The sequence below is a fragment of the Mesoplodon densirostris genome, chromosome 18 (assembly GCF_025265405.1).
Source record: "Mesoplodon densirostris isolate mMesDen1 chromosome 18, mMesDen1 primary haplotype, whole genome shotgun sequence".
Lineage (NCBI taxonomy): Eukaryota > Metazoa > Chordata > Mammalia > Artiodactyla > Ziphiidae > Mesoplodon > Mesoplodon densirostris.
This window is the reverse complement of record NC_082678.1, coordinates 11957836-11978550: the sequence shown is the minus strand read 5'-3', so window position 1 is coordinate 11978550 and position 20715 is coordinate 11957836. Positions and strand designations below refer to the sequence as shown.

Here is a 20715-nt window from a genome sequence, read left to right as displayed (position 1 = left end):
GGTACTCTGGTAGAACAACTCTGTACACGAGTGGTTGGTTGGTTGTCAGTGTACCTCCACGTTAACCTGGAGAGTTTAAATATTGTTGGGCCCTTCTCAGCAGCTTGTTTTTTTTTTTTTTTTTTTTGCTATACGCGGGCCTCTCAGTGTTGTGGCCCCTCCCGTTGCAGAGCACAGGCTCCGTATGCGCAGGCTCAGCGGCCATGGCTCATGGGCCCAGCCGCTCCGCGGCATGTGGGATCTTCCCGGACCGGGGCACGAACCCGTGTCCCCTGCATCGGCAGGCAGACTCTCAACCACTGCGCCACCAGGGAAGCCCAGCAGCTTGTTTTTTAAGCAACGTTTCCAGGTGATGCAGGTGCTGCTGGCCCAGGGCATCCCTTTTAACACCAATGTAAAGGGACTATACTCCTTCTCCGTCGGAGCCTCGCGCGCACTCCCAGGAGAGGGCAGGCAGGACAGCGGCAGCATTTTACTAGAGATGCACGCAAGGCGTGGTGGGTCTCTAAACTGCCATTAAGGAATACAACTGTAAAGATGCATCTCGGCAACCAAGGTTTATTTTCGTGAACACTTAAGGCTGAGAAGGTGTATTTATCTCAGCGGCCATGGCTCACGGGCCCAGCCGCTCCGCGGCATGTGGGATCCTCCCGGCCCGGGGCACGAACCCGCGTCCCTTGCATCGGCAGGCGGACTCTCAACCACTGCGCCACCAGGGAAACCCAGAGAAGGTGTATTTAAATGGTAGTTTGTAGAACACCGAAGTAGTCTTTTATTTTACTTTTTTTTTTTTTTTTTTTTTTTTTTTTTTTGCGCTGTTGTGGCCTCTCCCGTTGCGGAGCACAGGCTCCGGACGCGCAGGCTCAGCGGCCATGGCTCACGGGCCTACCCGCTCCGCGGCATGTGGGATCTTCCCGGACCGGGGCACGAACCCGTGTCCCCTGCATCGGCAGGCGGACTCAACCACTGCGCCACCAGGGAAGCCCACCGAAGTATTCTGATGCCTCATTTGCGAAGAAAAAAAAAAAAAGGGAAGGTAACGCTGACTCAATAGTGGCAACAGCGGGATAGTGAAAAGTAGATGGGAATGATCTTCATCGGCGTTGAAGACAAAAAAAAGAACAACTAGAGGAAGCCGGACGTGACGGAAGCAAGAGACAGGAAGCCCAACTTCGCCTTGGCGAGAGGGATAGGCACGCGGCGGTGGCGCAGCGGCCGGAACGCAGTGACGTACTTCCGTTGGTGGGGCCGGCCGCGCGCACGCACACTTCCGTCGCGCCTGCGCAGGTGGCCCCCTACTCCAGGTTGTGGCGGTTTTTCGGGACCCATATTACACATATGTTAGCCTCTCATAGGAGACTGTGCACTTTTAACTCTCGAGGGCGATGCGCTATGGTGCAGCCGTCAGGGCCGGCCAGAAAGTCTGCAGGTGCCTGTTGTCTGGGTTTAGTCGAGTAGATGGGGGGCAGCCGGAGCAGTTGACGGGAGGGAGCGGCTCCTTCGTAGGGCCCTTGAGGTCGCACGCGGAGCTGCCCCCGGTGAGCGAGCCGAGAGAAGGCCCCGAGTCTGGCGGCGAGGAGAGCGAGGCGCTGCTAGAGATCTGTCAGAAAAGGCGCTTCCTCAGTGGCACCAAGCGACAGCTTAGTCGAGATTCTCTTCTGAGCGGGTGCCACCCCGGCCTTGGCCCCTTGGGTACAGAGTTGCGGAAGAACCTGGCGGCGGAATGGTGGTCCTCGGTGGTGGTGTTCAGGGAGCAGGTCTTCCCGGTAGACGCCCTCCACCATGAAGCAGACCCTTCGCTGCCCGGGGACAGCGCCTTCAGGTTAGTTTCTGCAGAAACACTACGCGAAATCTTGCAAGACAAAGAGCTGAGTAAGGAACAGCTAGGAGCATTTCTTGAGAACTTACTGAAAACTTCTGGGAAACTACGGGGGAACCTTCTTCACGGTATGCTTCACGATTTCATGCTTCAAAATAGGTGTCGGGGTGGAAAGGCAGACTCGCTCGATTTCCCAGATTGCAGCTGACCCTGTATTCACGTGGAAAGGAAATTATGTGGTTCTCAGTCTTCTTGAAGTAGTTGGGTTTGTTGACAGTGTTGCTGCCTTGGAGAAAACTGGCTCATGGGATCGTTATTGTTCCTTAAAGAATCCGGCCCAAGGCTCTAGTAAAGCTCTCAGTTTCACAAGGCAACCCTAGAACTTTGGAGTTTATTGAGCGGCCCTAGAATTAGGACTAAAATATTTATAAATACTTCCATAGTTTTCTTTTTTTTACACACTGTAGGCTAATCGAGAGCTCGTTTTTCTAGAGCAACAAGAAAATGCCCTCCCCCAGTTTTTCTTACCGAAAACTGATCTACACAATCTGTTGTTTGAAGAGCCCTTAAGGTAATTTTTGAATTGACAGAATAATAGGACTAATCAAGTTTTATAAGGGATTCTTGAGTGAATACACAGAAATTTGTAGGGCACAATATGCCTTCAAAGTCAAATAGATCATGATAGCCGAGATTCTGAAAAAAAAAATCAGAATTTTTACAGGACAGACTTGCTGCCACAGCATCTCATCTTTGCAAAATGCTATCCTTGCCATTTTTTATTAAGTGGTACTAGGAAGTAATTTAAAATAACCAGTGTCGGGCCTCCCTGGTGGCGCAAGTGGTTGAGAGTCCGCCTGCTGATGCAGGGGATACGGGTTCGTGCCCCGGTCTGGGAGGATCCCATATGCCGCGGAGCGGCTGGGCCCGTGAGCCATGGCCGCTGAGCCTGCGCGTCCGGAGCCTGTGCTCCGCAACGGGGGAGGCCACAACAGTGAGAGGCCCGCATACCGCAAAAAAAAAAAAAAAAAAAAAATAACCAGTGTCCATGGTTATCTGAAAATTGGTACCTATATTGTAAACTTTTAAAGATTTCCTTAATAAAATAAAGCACACTTAAACTGGTGAGTAAACGTGACAGTTTTGATTTGTACTACTTTAATTATTCCATGATGATTTTACTTTGGGGAAGTTAAATCACTGCTCATTACCATGTCCCAAAACAAATCAATCTTTTCTTCCCTATTAGAAAATGAAACATAGCTCTCTTAGATTCATCAAAGCATTTATTGATGTGCCAGACATTTTCTTGCCTTTAGAAACTTAAATCCACTTACTTGCCAAATTTTTGGTTGTCTAGTGTTTTAGCTTCTGAGTACCAGTTTGCCATTTCTTTCTATGTCCAATGCCCTTACCCTCTTTACTTCATGTTTGAGCTATTGTGGTAGCCTCTACTTATGAATGGTTTTTAAAATTTCTCAGCCATTATGTCTCCAAATATTGTTACTGCCCCATTCTTTTTTCTGTCCTTCTGTGATTAATTACACATATGTTAGACTCACCCCCCAGCATCTTGTTATCAACTTTCTTGAACACATTAATTACACTTAAAAGTCTATATCCTGTTAACTCAGATACGTCGGTTTCTGTTATCAGTCTTACTCCGGGCTTTTGGTCTTTTGGACTTTCGATTTTATAGGTAATTTGTGTGTTAATTGTAGAGATAAATTGAGGCTCTGGGTGCGGTTGTTTTCTTCAACCTGGGAGGGTTTACTTTTGCTTTTGGCAGGCAGCTAGGGCATATCTTCTTAATACAATCCGGGATTAAGTGTATTGAGGCTGGATTTCAGTCTTTTTGCTTCATCTCTACTCCTAGAGTGTAGCCCTTTGAGTGTGCCTAGTGAAAGGCTGGGGTGTTTTCCAGGGCCCCTCCTCCTTAAGAGCCTCGAACTACAATTTTTGTGCTTACTAGCCCCATACGATGTCAGGAAGCTCAGCTCAGCATTTCAGCTTCTTAGTTCTCCTACTTCAGATTGGAAAAGCAGCACTAAATGTTGGGTTCACCTCTGTTCTTACTTTCTCTCCAAATCTTGGACCCTCAAGTCCTTACTGCCTTGACAGCTCTCCTGTGTCTTTAAACAGATTCTTTTTTTCAGTTTCTTGACCAGTTTTTCTTGTTATCAACAAGCTTGTCTACTATCACCAGAAGTGGAAATCTCAAATCAAGTAACTTTTGAACACAGTGTTATCATTTAGTGGGATATAATCTAAGTGCATAAAGAACTACAAAGAAATCTTGAACTTTATTGTACTGATTTATTGTAAGTAGAAATGTTGGAATTATAATTCTGAAGCTGTTTCACATATAGGATAAAGCAAATAGACCAACGGATAGATTTATTAGGAACCAAGATTTTCACTGAATGAGAAAAGATGTAAAACGAGGCAAGGATAAACTTCGTAATGTTAAATTTGAATTGACTATCAGTATGAATTCAGGATTTAAAAAAAAATACAAATTTCCTAACTTTCTTCATTGAAGGGGCCTAGAAGCGATGACAGTAACAATGAGCACACCTAGTACCCAGAATTTGGTTTCTAAAGGAACCAGTGCTTGGAGAAATGGCTCATTCCAGGTATGGGGCAGGGACAGTACAAAGTGACTTTGGCACAGTTTATGGTGCTAGAAAGCAAAGAATTACTAGAAGACTAGTGGGTTTATGTTAAAAGGACATAGATGCTGGCTTGAAGGAGACTCCCGCTGGCTAAGTTTGGGACAAATTGAACGTTAAAATAAATATTGATGGTAATGGGATCAGAACACATTAAATAAAATTAAAAATCTAATCCACAGTGTTAAACAAAAAATTAAGTAATTGAGGCTGCTGGTAGAAAGAGGAGTTGAAAAGAGTTTGTTTTTGTAGGAGCTATGCAATAAATGTAGAAGGAAAGATAGGATAGAAAAATCACCTTTTTATGATTTTGTGATCCTCGGTATAATAATAATTCAAGCAAGGGTTCATCAGCGGATTCTAAAATACTGGGTGTGGGACTTCCCAGGTGGGGCAGTGGTTAAGAATCCGCCTGCCAATGCAGGGGACACGGGTTCGAGCCCTGGTCCGGGAAGATCCCAGATGCCACAGAGCAACTAAGCCCATGAGCCACAACTACTGAAGCTCGTGCGCCTAGAACCCATGCTCTGCAACAGGAGAAGCCACTGCAATGAGAAGCCCGCGCACCACAAGAGCAGCCCCCGCTCACCACAACTAGAGAAAGCCCACGTGCAGCAACGAAGACCCAACGCAGCCAAAAATTAATTAATTAATTAATTAAAAGAAAACGATTGCCCCTTCGTTAAAAAATAAATAAATAAAGTAAAATATTGGGTGGAAGATTGTTGGGGAGCAGGATAATGTTGGGGAATGGATATTCACTACCTTAACTAGGTAATCAAGTCTGGTTTCATTAAAAGTGGGATTATTTGATACTGTGTTACTCCTGTTAGGGTGCAATAGCACATACACATCAACTATGTAGTATTTATTCCCGCTAAAAATGATTAACCCAAATTAAATCATAAGGACAAATTCAGACAAATCTAATGTGAGATCATCTATGACTGGCCTGTTCTCAAATTAAAAATTGGTATCATTAAAAGCAAAGTTAGAGAGGGAGAAGTCAGGGGAAATATTTTAGATTTAAGAGACCTAATAAAATGCAGTGAGTTAATCTTAATTAGGGAGAAAGAGAGCAGCAGTAAATGGCTTTGGGGGTGACAATTTGAGAAAATAGAATATTGACCGTAAGTTAGATGAAATTATGATATTATGATTAATTTAATGGTGTAATAGTGGTATACAGTGAATATTTTTAATTTTAGGAGGTACATGCTAAAATGTTTTGGGGTGAACAAGAAATAGAAAATAAATGTGGCAAAATGTTGACAATTGGTGAATCTAGGTTAAGGGTTTACAGATGTTTATTGTACTGTTCTTTCAACTTTCTTGTAGATTTGAACATCTTCATACTAAAAAGTTGGGGGAAACTACCTAAAATTAAGTGGTAATCAATTAAGATCTGCCTTAGTAGCTCCATGCTACTGTACTTACTGTTGTGTTAGCATTATATTATTAATTTGTCTATAAATTGACCAAAACAATTTGGGTTTATAAAATAGATTTATATAGTGATTGATTTATCTTTTGACAGGTGCCTTGAAGCACTATGTTAATTACCTGGATCTGATAAACAAGAGGCTACCTTTTGGCCTTGCTCAGATTGGAGTGTGTTTTCATCCTGTTTCTGATACTAAGCAGACACCTGATGGTGTTAAAAGGTACACAAAAAAATGGAAATAACTTGACCTTGTATTTAAACAGTCACTTTCACTTTGGGATAGATTATATGATTTTCAAATAAATGATTATCTGATATTTCTGATATCCAAAGAATCGGTGAAAAGACTGAAGCTTCACTGGTATGGTTTACTTCAGCAAGAACTGCGAGCCAGTGGCTTGATTTCTGGTTACGTCATCGACTCCTGTGGTGGAGAAAGGTACTACAATAATTACCCTTAATTTAATAATGATTAGGCAAATTGTCTTAGTGTGTCAGAGGTAATACTTCTCTACAATAAATAAAATTTATTTTGATGTAGCTATGTTATATTTATAAGAGACAGCTATAATAAATTAACAACTACATATAAAAAACTCTTTGTAATAATTTTCATTGTTCCATAAAACAAAGTTACTTTAGTAAAGACGTCTGTTGATGTCTTGCTCAGAAACTTTTGTTGGTAAGGCTTTACATTCTAGGTAAGTTCAAATCCCTCACCTGGCATACCTGACTGGTGTAGAGTTTGACCCTTGCCCACTCTCACAGCTTTAGCTTTTTTTTTTTTTAAGATCTTTATTGGAGTATAATTGCTTCACAATACTGTGTTAGTTTTGCTTCCAACCTCCATGAACTCTCCATATTAGTCAAATGGTCCTGTAATTTACAGTCAAGTTTCAGTGTAAGCCTAAGAGAAAAGAGTTGAAGTAAGCATTTTTGTCATGCCATTGTCTTATTTCTCTAACTCTCAAAATCTCCAAACACCCATGTAAACTAAATGGAATGATCACAAATAAGGAAGGATGAGAATGGTGAGTATGTGATACTTTCTTCTTTATCCCACTTAGTTCATGGTTCCTTCCCCTCTTATTAATTGACCACAGAAATGCTAGATAGCATCAACAGTTTTTCTGTGTAATTCTTTCAGATTAAAAAACACTATTTGTAACAGTATATTCACTCATATTTAATTAAACTTAACAATTTTTTATTTGGGACTTGACCAGTTTCATTCAGTTGCTGGGGGCAACTTTACTTTTTAATGTTTATTTTAATAAGTTAAAAAGACAAACTTTCTTTTCCAGTTTGCTGTGAGCCCATCTAACTTCAGCAGCAGTGATTGTCAGGATGAAGCGGGCCAAAAAGGAAACAAACTTTACTACAATTTTCCGTGGGGAAAGGAGCCAATAGAAACCCTGTGGAATCTAGGAGATCATGAACTTTTACACATGTATCCTGAAAATGTAGCTCAATTACACGTATGTTTTACCTTGCGCGCCTATGTATCCTTTACCCAGATCCTCTAACTGTGATCATTTCTGAACCATTTGAGAATAAGCTGTAGACATGGTGCCCCATGACGTCTTAATACTTCAGTATGCATTTCTCAAGTACAGGGACTCACCTGTATAACCACAATGCAATCATCATGATCAGGAAAGTAACAGTAATCTGCTATTATTCTCAAATCCACAGAACCCTTCAGATGTAACCAATCATTCTAATCTACCCTTTATAGGTCCAGGATCCAATCTAGGATCCCGTATTTCATGTAGTTGTCATGTGTCCTCAGTCTCCTTCAAATAATTCCTTTTATGTTTCCTTGTCTTTCATGACCTTGACAGTTTTGAAGAGTACAGACCGGTTACTTTGTGGAATGTCCCTTGGTTTGAGTTTCTTTCATGTTTCCTCATGATTTATGTATTTTTGCTAAGAATGCCACAGAAATGGTGCTACCCTCTTCTCAGTGCATCTCATATCGGCTTGTTACTGGTGATGTTAACTTTTCTCGCTTGGTTAAGATGATGCTTCCAGGTTTCTCCAGTGTAAAGTTGATAAGTATTTTGTCCTTGTTAATTGATGAGTAATTAATAAGCCTTTTGTGGGCAGATACTTTGACTATGTAAATAACCTGTTTCTCACCAGATTCTGGCCTACTGGTTGCAACATCCATTGATGATTCTTGCCCAAATCGATTATTACTATGAGGGTTGCCAAATGGTAATTTTAAAAATTTCATCAGTCTATCTAGACTTACTGATCAATTTGTATTCTGATTCTGTAAGTGCAGAATGTAATTTTAAGAAGTCGTTCTGCTAAATGATGCTTTATTTTTGTTCTACTTTACTGTGAAGGGCAGAGATGGACGGAAAAATGTGGTTCCTTCTGTCTTATCCATAAATGGAGATCTAGACCGAGGCATGCTGGCATATCTCTACGATTCTTTCCAGCTAACAGAGAACTCCTTTACAAGAAAGAAAGAGCTTCATAGAAAGGTGCTTTGATATCTCAGAGACAGACTTGGGAAATTAAAAATATAAATTTCTCTCCCCTTTTTTATGTTAGTGTACTTGGTTTCTAATATAAACTCTGAATAATAATTTTTTTAGTGCAAGTAATTTATTTTTCAGGTTTTTAAAAAATCTGGCCACAGGAATAATAAGCAGGTTCTCACAGAATAGAAGAAGGAATCCCTCTTGGGTAATCCCAAAGGCGTTTCTGTTTGATCTTGGGCAGCTTTACAGCTGTCTCTGATTCTTAGCCCCTGAGCCTTTTCACTTATGGCTTCTGCTTGTATCAGAAGCTGAGTGTTAAGTAGGAGTAAGTAAAACAGGCCAGCAAGACTTGTAGTATTGACCTCTCTGCTTCTGGTCTGACCTCAAGTGGCTGATCACTGGATCACAGGAGCTAGACATGGGTCTGCGTCGAGGGAAAGGCTTATTTTAGGATGTGCAGTTTGAGCCTTTTTATGGCCTCAAAATCAAGAGAGAGGAGGGGTTGAAGCTATAGGAAAGAAATGAAGTACCTAATGGAGCAAGATTTTGGAAGAAACAGGAAGGACCAAGACAGAATCAAGAACACAAGTGGGGGGTTTTGTCTTGAAAAGGGAGTTTTTTTTGTTTTTTGTTTTTTTTTTTTTTTTTTCTTTTTGCGGTATGCGGGCCTCTCACTGTTGTGGCCTCTCCCGTTGCGGAGCACAGGCTCCGGACGCGCAGGCCCAGCGGCCATGGCTCACGGGCCCAGCCGCTCCGCGGCATATGGGATCCTCCCAGACCGGGGCACGAACCCGTATCCCCTGCATCGGCAGGCGGACTCTCAACCACTGCGCCACCAGGGAGGCCCGGGAGTTATTTTTTGAAACAGCAGGGTGGAAAGAAACAATGGTATATATAGGCTACTGGAGCTGGTTAGCGCTTGAAGGAAGTTTTACTCATATCTTCTATTTTCTTGGGGCATTAGGAAGCAAGATTATTCGCTTAAAATGTGGAGGAGTAGGGGTTTAAGTGGCAAGAGTTTAGAATAGTCATATTTCCCTTGAATGGGAAAGGGAGCTTCCCCAAATCAAAAGTTTTCACGTGGTGAGTGCTCAACTGGGATTAGACACCATGAGTTTGTAGCACCACTCTGCCTAGATAGTGATTTATTATGCAGTGCTCGTTTAGCCCGATGTGGCCATTTATAGAATTGTTTGGGATTTATATGGTGTGTGTAGCAAACAAACAAGGGGGATCCTTTCTTTTCTTTCTCTTACATACTGCACATCCAAACCATCAGCAAAACCTCTTTGATTCTGTCTTCAAGATATACCCTGAATCTGACCGTTTCTTAGCACCTCCCCTGCTCGCAGTCTGATCTAAGCCACCCTCATCCCTACCTCCCTGCACTGAGTGGCCCTTTTAAAAGGTACGCGTTCCTTTGTTCCTCTGTTCTAAACACTCCAGTAAGCTCCTCATCTCACTCAGAGGAAAAGCTAAAGCCCCTAAAGTGTTTTACAGAGCATTATCCTTTTTGACCTTCAACTCCTCTCCACCTCACTCAGTCTACTCCAGCAGCACAGACCTATTGTTTCTAGAACATGCCCAGTGTGCTCCCAGCTCAAGAGCCTTGTCATTAGTGCTCCCCTTTGTCTGAATGCTCTTCCTCCAAGTCCACGTCTTGTCCCTCCATCCCCTTTCAAGTCTGCTCAAATGTCACCTCAGAGAGGAGATTTTCTCTTACCACCTTATTTATTTTTTTTTTATTTTTAATGGTCCCATTGTACTTTCTTTTTTTTTTTTTTTTGGCTGCACCATGCGGCATGTGGGATCTTAGTTCCCTCACCAGAGACCTCGCCCCCTGCAGTGGAAGCGTGCAGTCCTAACCGCTGGACCGCCAGGGAATTCCCTCTTACCGCCTTATTTAAAATAGCAAACAACCCTCCACCAGCCCACCCCTTGCCAGCACTTCCTATCTTCTTTTTTTTTTCCAACACTTACCACCTTCAACTTCAAATATATTATTTACTTATCTATGTTGTTATCTGCTTCTCTGCATTATGAGGGACAGGGATTTTTGTCCCCACCACCTAGAATTGTTTCTCGTACCAAGTAGCCATTCACGTTTGTTGAATGGCTGAATGAATGCATAGAGTGATGGGTTTTGGCAAGAGAAAGTCCAAGTGATAAGCCACATGGCTCAGGCTGGGTAGGGAAGGCAGTGATGCCAGAAAGGGGCATTTCAACTGAGAGAAAATGGATTTGTCAGAAAATGGGAGAATATCAAGTGAACTTATGTCTGTAGAATGCCTGAATGGAGAAATCTATGAGCAGCTGAATAAAGATGGTTGATACATCATTATGTGATATTTTTTATGACCTCAGCTAGCTTCCATTTTCACACAGAAAATTTTAACTGCTTAAACAGCTTCATGTTTATTAGTGCTTGTCCTTTTTACCCCTTCTCTTTAAATTGTTTTAGGTGCTTAAACTTCACCCTTGTTTAGCCCCTATTAAGGTTGCTTTGGATGTGGGAAGAGGCCCAACAGTGGAACTAAGACAGGTGGGTTAAATAAGTTTTAATGTCATGATTTCAATTATAACCATTATTCCAAGTAAATGAGTAGTTTGCCATCTAAAGCTTTATTTTGATTCATTTTTTTAAAATTCTAATTAAATAATGAACTGTGAACACATTTTAATTAAATAATGAAATTTTTATTAAATGAAAAAATCCATTTTTAATGAATTCTTACATTTTTATTAAATCATCTATTAATAATGAATTTTAATTAAATAATAATACTACAGTTAATTACAGATAATTTGAAGTATATTATATTAAAGAAGCTACAGTTCAGTGGGTTTTGCTGTTAATGTCATGCCCAGTCATAATTGCATTTTTTTAAATGAGTATGCATAATTTTGGTAATCAAAATATTTGTACAGACATCTAGTGAATTATTTCTTACCCTCTTCCCTTTTTAACTTAACACTTTTGATACTTTTTGGTATAAGCACAAGTTCTAGATCTGTAATCTTATTTTATTTTTCAAATCTGTCCGGTCAAATTAAATACTGTTAAGAAAAACCAGGACCCCTTCAGCAGTCATTTCTGTTTGGGTAACTCAGACCCATCCAGGGACCTGAGTGAGGATACTAGAAAGATTGACCTGGCTTTCCCGGGCTCCTGTGCAGGGGTCTGGGAAGGTGGGGATAATGAGCTCAGGGAAAGGGAAGAGAATGACTTAATTTCCACATTTCCCCCAGGATTGCAGGAGCTCCACAACACCCTGGTAGGTACCAAGTTCCTAGGGATTTTTTTGCTTGAAGGACAAAGAAGAACTCTGCTTCCTAGATTTTCATCTAGGCCTTTTGTTTTGTTTTGTTTTTATTTTTATTTATTTATTTATTTATTTAGCGGTATGCGGGCCTCTCACTGCTGTGGCCTCTCCCGTTGCGGAGCACAGGCTCCGGACGCGCAGGCTCAGCGGCCATGGCTCACGGGCCCAGCCGCTCCGCGGCATGTGGGATCTTCCCAGACCGAGGCACGAACCCGTGTCCCCTGCATCGGCAGGCGGACTCTCAACCACTGCGCCACCAGGGAAGCCCTTGTTTTGTTTTCGTTTGTAAAAATATTAGTAGTATTTTGTGCCTTGGGTGTTTTACCAAAAGAGTAGTGTCTTATTCTGTTTTTAACACTTCCCCTCAGCAATATGACAAAGAGAATCCTTATGTATGTAACTTTCTGGGCTATGAAAGAGGTTTTGTGGGTTATTTCCTCATCATGTTTTCACCTGCACTTTATCATGCTTAGAACTTTTTCTCTCCTTTTCTACCTTCTGTTAGAGCACATTTTCTGCTGGCAACCAAAACTAAACTTACTAAAACTCATATTTATTTTTCCCTGATAATTTCTTAGATTTATTAATATCTATATTCTCATCTATCCCCAAAATATTCTGTACCTTAACACCCATTTACTTTGCTGTGGTCTTTCCCCGGGAACTTGTTAAAGTGCAAATTCTTGCCAGACCTGCTGAATCAGAAACTCTGGGTGTGAGGCTGAGCCATCTGTGTTTTGCAAGCCCTCCAGGTGATTCTGGTGCTTAAGTTTGAGAAACAGCGCTCTAGCTCAGGCACGCACCCCTACCCCATCCCACCATCCTCCCCCTCTCCCTCCCCATGGGGACATTTGGTAATATCTGGGGACATTTTTGGTTGTCAGAAGGTGGGGAAGGGTGCTCTGGACATCTGATGGAGACCAGGGATGCTGCTAAACATCCTGTATCAGCAGTGCCAATGAGAGAAATTCTGCTTTAGAATTTTAGTTCTAGATTGTTAAGGGAGTTTTAAATTTTTCTTTTTCTTGCTTCACCATTTTTAAGAAAACAGTAAAGAGTACTATGTTATTTACTCATCATTACCTCTGTACTTCCAATCAGGCTTTTGTCTCCAGCATTCCACTGAAACTAACCAATCATTCTTTTCTTGAAACATTTTCTTTAGTTGGCTGCAGGAACACCACTCTCTGGGTTTTCTTCATACTTTTCTGGCTCCTTCTCCTTAGTTTCCTTTAATGGCTCTTCCTTCTCTTCCTGACATCGTATTATAACCCTTAGGCTCAGTTCTCAAGTCTCAGATAAGTTTAGAGTTAACATAGCCCTTTGGACTGTTTTTTTCTGATAGAATCTGTTTTGCTTTTGTTTATTTGTATTATGAATGATGATAATAAAAATTCTTATATTTGGTATAAAAATTTCAGATTTGCATTTAGTATTCAGCTTTGCAGTGTTTAAGTTCAGAAGAAGTATACAATTTATAAGTATACAATATATAAAATTATCAACAATATTATCATGTAATTAAAGGGATTTATGCCCACTTTAAAAAGTGAAAAAGATGATTGGTGGTTTCATAAAAATAGGGTAATAACTCTAGCTACTTTTCTTTCTTTCATATTCAAAGTTTTTGTACTTTTCCCCAGGTTTGTCAAGGGCTATTCAATGAATTATTAGAAAATGGAATATCTGTGTGGCCTGGTTATTTGGAAACTGTGCCATCCTCATTGGAACAACTTTATTCAAAGTAAGAATTGTGTTTTTTGTTGCTTAAAAAATGTATTTATTCAGAGTTTTTGATTATACAATGTTTCTTAATGAGTAACAGATTTCTTCTAAATATCTATATATACTATAATTCAAAATTATTCCTAACTTTCCTGTTTACACAACCACATACCCTTAGTTAATTGGTACAGCAGGAAACAATACTCATCAGGTATATATAAGCACATACTATGTGAAACTTCAAGACTTAACACCATGAAGTATGTGTACCTGAGTTTATCAGTTTATCAGGGATGGAATTATTTATATGAGACACATTTGTTGAATCAGGACTGAGGAAACATAAGTGGAGTGCCTTTTCCTTGCTGGCCTTGTTCATTCTCAGGCTGAGTGGAAGGTAATTCTATGCCAGAGGACAGAGAACTAGTTTTCTCGGTGATCTGCACCTCTGTTTACCTGATTGCTCAAGACTGAAACCTGGATATTGTCCTTCACTCCTCCCTCTTCCTTACTGTCAGAGTCTAGTCCATCACTAACTCTTGTCTTCCTCCTAAATGTATCGCACATCCACATCTCCCTATTAAGATCACCAGTATCTCTTGACTGGATTATTGAAATAATCTCCTAATTGATCTCCTGTCTTTAGTCTTACCCCATGCTATTTTCATTAACTTCTGTTTTTTAATAAAATAATTCATTTTTCCCTACTTTGGGTTTATTTTGTTATTTTTTTAGTTTTTTACGTTGAATACATATCTTTTAGGTGAAAAGTTGTGAAGCTTAGTGTTTTGCTCCTCAGTTCTGTAGTAACTTGTTAAAATATACCTTTCAGATGATGTCAGAAGAAAAATAAGTTTCTATAGATAAAGCAACTGATGGCTTTATCATATATAAAATGAAGGGGTGGTACTTGAACTTTCCAGTGTTCTCAGTTTCTAAAATCTTATCCTTTGAGTCATGTGGACAATATCAAGTTACAATTGTTCTTTACATGGTAAAGGCTTTATGTCCCAGGATACTTTTCTCCAGATATTTATTAAGCACCCAGTGTATTTTTTGTACTTTGATACAGCAGTAAACAACACAGAAAAGTTTCCTGTTCTTAATGACACTTATATTCTAGTGGGATAGAATAGACAACAGACAAGTAGCTAAATAAGATAATTTCTGATGGAGTCCTAAAAGAAAAGAAACAATGAGATAGTATGACTGGGTAAACAGAAGGAAGGCCAGTGTGGAACATATTCAGTTATTGCTAAACTAGAAACTGTAAGTTAGTGTACTAAGGTATTTAGCATGGTTTTTGGTATAATTTGTTGTACACTAGATCTTAATATTATAGTAGTATTATAAGAGAGTTTCATCTAAAATTGTTTTCTTGGATTGTATCCAAATACCAAAAGGCTGAGGTTATTCCGAGGTTCATCCAGATCATACCAAATGGTGTGTTGAGGTACCAGTGTTTATTTCTTATATTTTCTTTTCTTTTATGACTTCCCAGCTATTACATTAAGTCAGAAATTTTCTAAAAATTTTACTTTGAAAATGATTCAGAAACTTGAAAAATATATTTTTGGGTTCAGTTCTCAAGCCCTGCCTTTGAGTTTTGTGACTCTTTTTTTCCTTTCTTTATTTTTTTATAGAACTTTAGTTGTGGTATACAGGAACTTTAGTTGCAGCATGTGGGATCTAGCTCCCTGACCAGGGATCGAACCTGGGCCCCCTGCATTGGGAACTTGGAGCCTTAGCCACTGGACTACCAGGGAAGTCCCTGAGTTTTGTGACTCTTGAAGGTGGCATTGGCTCCTGAGTAATTAAAGCTGGTAATGTGGTGAATTTACAATCTATATTCGTGCTCATGTATTTTGGTTAACTACCTTTTTTTCTTAGATATGATGAAATGAGTATCCTCTTCACAGTGTTGATTACTGAAGCTACTTTGGAGAATGGATTAATACATCTGAGAAGCAGAGACACCACAATGAAGGAAACGATGCATATATCCAAAGTAAAAGACTTTTTAACTAAATATATATCATCCGCTAAGAATGTATAGATTCTAATATTTGTGTAATAAATATTCTCCTTTCCTAATTTGGTTGTCTTATTTAACTGAGATTATTATTAGTATTCTTTTTTAGCCTCTTTGCACTCAGAAGTGGATTTTTTGGTGCTTTTTTTGATTCAGTTTTTATTACTTATATTTCTTGATGTATTTCATGGTATCAGGAATATGTTCAGCTATAAGAAACAAAAGGACTGCTATACTGGCTTAAGCAAATTGGAGTTTGTTTCTTTCATAACAAGAAATCGAGGGGGTAGACTGTCTAGAGCTGGTGTCATTGTTTCCTCTATAGTAGTTAGGGAGCAAGGCTCTTGGCTGTCTTTCCACCATCTTTAGTATATTGGCTCTTATCTTTATACTTGTCTCTTCTTGGTCACAAGATGGCGGATGTATTTCTAGCCTTCTCAGCCACATTCGAGTTAGGAAGAAAGTCAAAGAGATAAAAGCTAGCCAGCCAAGGCTCTTCTGTTTTTAATTAGGAAAGTAAAAGCTTTCCCAAACATCCCAGTCAGAAGACTTATTTACATTTTATTCTATTTATCAGAGCTGAATCACCTGGTCATTACTAGGCCAGCCATTGTCCAAGGGAATGAGAATATCATGATTAATTTGGATCAAACACAATTTATCCCTTGGGGCAGTACTGTCTTGTCTTCTCTGAAATGGGTTTGTTATCAGGAAAGAAGGGTCTTTATATACAGTATCAAATATCACAGATTAACCTAAAACTAAAATTTTAAAAATGAGAACATTTATTGACTTTTGCAAAGCAAGCTAAAATAAATGTTAAATGGCATAATCTAATATTAGTGTATTTCATGTCTGATTCTAATAGATACGGTTATAAGAAATCTTTAAACTTTTGTGTGCTGATTGTGTTAACTATGTTGTCATTACCAACCTGACGAAAATTCTGATACTTTGTGTAAAATGTCTTAAAAGCTTGGCTGGCTTGTCTGAGTTGACTTTACTTAGTAGGTCTTTATTTTTTGGTTATTATTTTTTGCTCTTGGGGAGAATTTCAAACACAAACATACACAGAATAGTATAATTAACCCCATGTACCTATCACCCAGCACCAACAACCATCAACCCTTGACCAGTCTTGCCTCATCCACCCCACATCGCCCTTCTATATTATTTCGAAGCAGATCGCAGCTATCAGTTCATTTGTAAATATTTTAGTTCAGGATCTTTTGTTAAGTTAACCATTCTCATGCCTGAAAAAATTAACAGTAGATGATAATAGGAATTATTGAGAATTTCCTTGGGTGTAATAATGATATTATGGCTTTATTTTTCCTTTTAAAAAGTCATTGTCTGGGCTTCCCTGGTGGCACAGTGGTTAAGAATCCGCCTGCCAATGCAGGGGACACGGGTTCGAGCCCTGGTCCGGGAAGATCCCACATGCCGCGGAGCAACGAAGCCCATGCGCCACAACTACTGAGCCTGCGCTCTAGAGCCCGCGAGCCACAACTACTGAGCCCACGTGCCACAACTACTGAAGCCTGTGTGCCTAGAGCCTGTGCTCCGCAACAAGAGAAGCCACCACAATGAGAAGCCCGCGCCACGCAATAAAGAGTAGCCCCTGCTTGCCACAACTAGAGAAAGCCCGTGCACAGCAACGAAGACCCAACACAGCCAAAAATAAATAAATAAATAAAATTAATTTATTAAAAAAAAAAAGTCATTGTCTGATAGAGACACGTACTCAAATATTTTTGAGTAAAAATACATGATATCTGAGACTTGTTTTAAAATTTAGTTTAAAAAAGTGGTAGCGTATGGAGGGTAAATAAGGATAGTGCTGAGTTGTTGAAGTTGAGTGATGGGTACATGGGAGTTCATGTACTGCTTCTTTTGTGTATGTTTGAAGATTTTAATAATAAAAAGTTTTTAAAAACCAATTCTTTAATATCATATCCACTTAGTTTCCAGTTGTCTCATTGTTGGATCAGGATCCAAATAAGACCCATTTATTGAAGTTGGTTGTAGGTCTTTTAGTCTCTCTTGTCCTTATACAGTAGATTTGAGTTCTCTCTCACCTGCTCACACTCTTTTTTTTTTTTTTCCCAAGACATTTGAGTTGTTATGGTGTTTTCTACTGTTTGGATTTTGCTTATTGAATCCCCTTGGTGTAGTTTAACCTATTCCTCTCTCTATATTTCCTATAGATTGGAAATTGAATCCAGAGGCTTGATCAGCTTCAAGTTCAATTTGGCGGCGGGGGAGCGGTGGGCAAGATTATTTTATAGGCTGTATTCTCCCATCGGGGAGCAGTGAATGTCTGGCTGTTTCTCTTGGGGGAATGCTAGCAATCATTGACCAATGCCTAGATCAGTCAGTTCATTAGAGGTGGCAAAATGGTGATATTCTGATTCCATCTTCCTTCTTTATTTATTAGCTATAATACTTATATAAAAGAAAATGTCTCATCTGCTGCTTGCTTAGAGGTATGGGAAAGGTGGGAGAAATGCTGGATTTGTCCTCTTTAAAGTTACTCTTTTTCATGCACAAATTGTTCTGTCTTTGGCCAGTAGGAGCCTCTTCATGTTGGCCTCAAGTCCTTTTGACACAACTTTAGTAGTCTTTGATAGCTTCCTTGGTACCTAATATGTAATATAGAGATTGTATAGTTAAGAGTTTCTCCAAGGAGCCCTGGTTCATTTTACTGGAAAACTGTTTGGAGACTATAGTCTGGGTGCCATCACGAACTCACCAATAATTGCAATTCAAATTCAGGACTGGTGTGTGTGTGTGGATTAGCTTTATTGAGATATGATTTACATACAGTAAATCTACCTATTTTAAATGTACAGATTATGACAAATGTGTAACCATTACCACAATGATAATATAGAACATTTCCATCACCCCCCAAAAGTCCCCTCATGCCCCTTTAGGACTTAAGGGGTTTTACTTTAACCTCTCCTATCACACATCTGTATCTCCTCCCACATCAAGAATCCCAATTCTCAAGAATACTGAGGGTGATAAAATTAGAATGCCATGACACACAACTGCTCATTTGCTTTATCTCACCTTAACCACAGAACTCTCAGAACTGCAATGCCAGTATTCCCACCATATGTCTACTTAAAAGTTTAAATTTCATTTTTGCAGTTTGGGGTCCAATATTTAGTTTTAATATAACTGTGAGACTAAAATGATTTTAAAAATTATTTTTCTGAAGAAAATCTCAGTCCTGCCCACAGGTACCTTTATTTAGGTACTTTGTCTTCTTAGGGGCCTCAGCCTCACAGGAAGATTGTATTCCTGGTCTCAGATCAGCTGACTGCACTAACATGGAATGTCTATACTGCAGTTGAGGTAAGTAATATTTATGGAGGATTATCCAGATCAAAAGTGTCTGACTGGAGTTACACATCAGAATCTCCTGTGGAGCTTTTAAAAATAAATATGTTTGAGCCCTATCCCAGACAGACCTACTATTTCTCTTAACAGTGGGGCCCTCGTAAGTATATTTTAAAATACTTACAGGTGGTTTCTGATGTTCACCCCTGTAGTAACCACTGTTAAATTTATCAGAGAACTGCATACCTGGATGGTATTGTTTTGACAAAACTTCCCTCCCGCCCAATTGCATTTAATAAATTTTTTTTTATCAAATATTCTTCTTAGGTATTACACCACACCAATATGTACTGAAAGATGTTATTAGAAATAGTTCTATGAAACTCATTCTTCATTTAGCCATAAGAATGTTCTTGAGGGCATTTGTTTGCTATGTACACCACGTCTTCCTGTGAGGAAGCATGGGAGAAATTTCTCTCAGATTTAAATGCCAGGGGTAGCTGTGCTTCTCCTAAAGACTGGTCTGTTATTATATGTGTTATATATCTGTTCATTTTGTTTATTCACAAAGGCTTTTTGAGCACTCAAGTACCAGGAACTCTAGGTGCTGGGGATGTAGTGGTGAACAAAACAGACAAGGCCCTTCTAGGGGTGGGGAGGTGGGGACAGACAACAAGCAAGTAGGTGCATGGGCAATTTCAGGTAACTTTGGGTAGCGACAGTGTTGTAAAATAGGACAGGACGGCGTGCTAGATCATGCCTAGGGTCGTGTGCTTTACGTAGGTGATCAGGGCAGCCTCTGAGGACTGGCCTTCCAACTGAGACTGAATGATGTGAAGGAGCCAGCTGTGTGAACATCTGGGGCAGCACATTGTAGGCAGAAGGGAGTAGCAAGTGCTAAGGCCCTTAGGAGGAAAATGGTGTGGAGTGAGCAAGGAACATAAAGCAGGCCAGAACAGAGGGGAGAAGGGGAGAAGGTGAGGTCAGAGGTGGTCAGGGCCCATGTTGCTTAGAGCCATGGGGGCCACAGTAAGGACTCTGGAAGCCACTAGGGCAGGAGGGGGCACAGTTTGAGCAGAGAAGGGATGTACTGTTATTTTGAAAAGATCACTGTGGAGAGTGGAATGTTAGAGGAGTAGAAGGGAAGCAGGGAGACCTGTTAGGAGCTCTGACAGTACCCAGGTGATGGTGGCCAGGACAAGAGAGGTAGCAGTACCCTTCCTGGACCTGGCAAGAGGAGCCCCTGCCCTTTAGAGGGTCCTGCTCTGGCCCTTCTCCAGCTGTGCCTTCCCCCACATTATGTCTGAGGGGCGGGGCCAAGGAGATGTGCTTGGAGGTCATTGTAATCCTTAGGCGTCTAATTGTCCTAACCTATAAGTTTATGTACTACCCGAAATCTCAGTTACCATCTTTGGTTTTGTGTAATAAAGGTCAAAGACAAGGCACTAGCCCATGTCCCTCCAGGACAGTAAGGGAGAAAGAAGGAGCTTCAGACATCACTGAACCACTGTTGATCATTCCTCTGGTTAAGTCTCCCCTTTACATCCTTCAGGAGAAGCAGCACTGAGAGAAGGCAATCTCCTTAGGTTGTAACCCCCCAGCTCTGGGAGCAGAAGGAGCAGAAGGGACAAATGCCTGAGGGCAGCTGGTCAGAGCACACCTATTCGCAGCTCTTCATCCCATCAAGGGTTTTGTGCTGCCCTGGTGTCACCTTGCAGATACTGCCTTTTCCTGGTTTCCTATTGGATTTTTGGCTTTTTTCTTAATTTGTGAGAGCTCATTATATATTGTAGAACTCACACTTTATCAAAGACATGGATTCAAAATACCCCCCCATTCTTTTTTTTTTTTTTTTTT

At 40.4% G+C, this 20715-nt stretch overlaps 1 protein-coding gene across 4 annotated transcripts; it reads left to right on the top strand.

Annotated features, from left to right (window-relative positions):
• Positions 1-949: 949 nt before the first annotated feature.
• Positions 950-20454, top strand: POLG2 (DNA polymerase gamma 2, accessory subunit). 4 transcript variants are annotated; one of them, XM_060082607.1, is made up of 11 exons: positions 950-1947; positions 6029-6155; positions 6269-6374; positions 7240-7413; positions 8081-8155; positions 8290-8430; positions 10892-10972; positions 13397-13497; positions 15369-15486; positions 18790-18873; positions 20411-20454. In XM_060082607.1, the coding sequence occupies exons 1-11, from the start codon at positions 1386-1388 to the stop codon at positions 20423-20425; spliced, it is 1584 nt and encodes a 527-aa protein (XP_059938590.1). In that variant the 5' UTR covers positions 950-1385; the 3' UTR covers positions 20426-20454. The 4 variants fall into 4 exon arrangements, with proteins under 4 accessions (XP_059938590.1, XP_059938593.1, XP_059938591.1 ...); XM_060082608.1 differs by lacking the exons at positions 18790-18873; positions 20411-20454 and adding an exon at positions 16857-17450 and having other exon boundaries at positions 952-1947; XM_060082609.1 differs by lacking the exons at positions 8081-8155; positions 18790-18873; positions 20411-20454 and having other exon boundaries at positions 956-1947; positions 15369-15572.
• The last annotated feature ends 261 nt before the right edge of the window (positions 20455-20715 follow it).

Bases quoted from the DNA above. Each gene is read 5' to 3' on its own strand.
- POLG2 (XM_060082607.1), top strand. From the start codon at position 1,386: ATGCGCTATGGTGCAGCCGTCAGGGCCGGCCAGAAAGTCTGCAGGTGC. The intron at 10,973-13,396 runs GTGGGTTAAATA...ACTTTTCCCCAG, and splicing joins CAACAGTGGAACTAAGACAG to GTTTGTCAAGGGCTATTCAA. The intron at 13,498-15,368 runs GTAAGAATTGTG...TTTTTTTCTTAG, and splicing joins TTGGAACAACTTTATTCAAA to ATATGATGAAATGAGTATCC.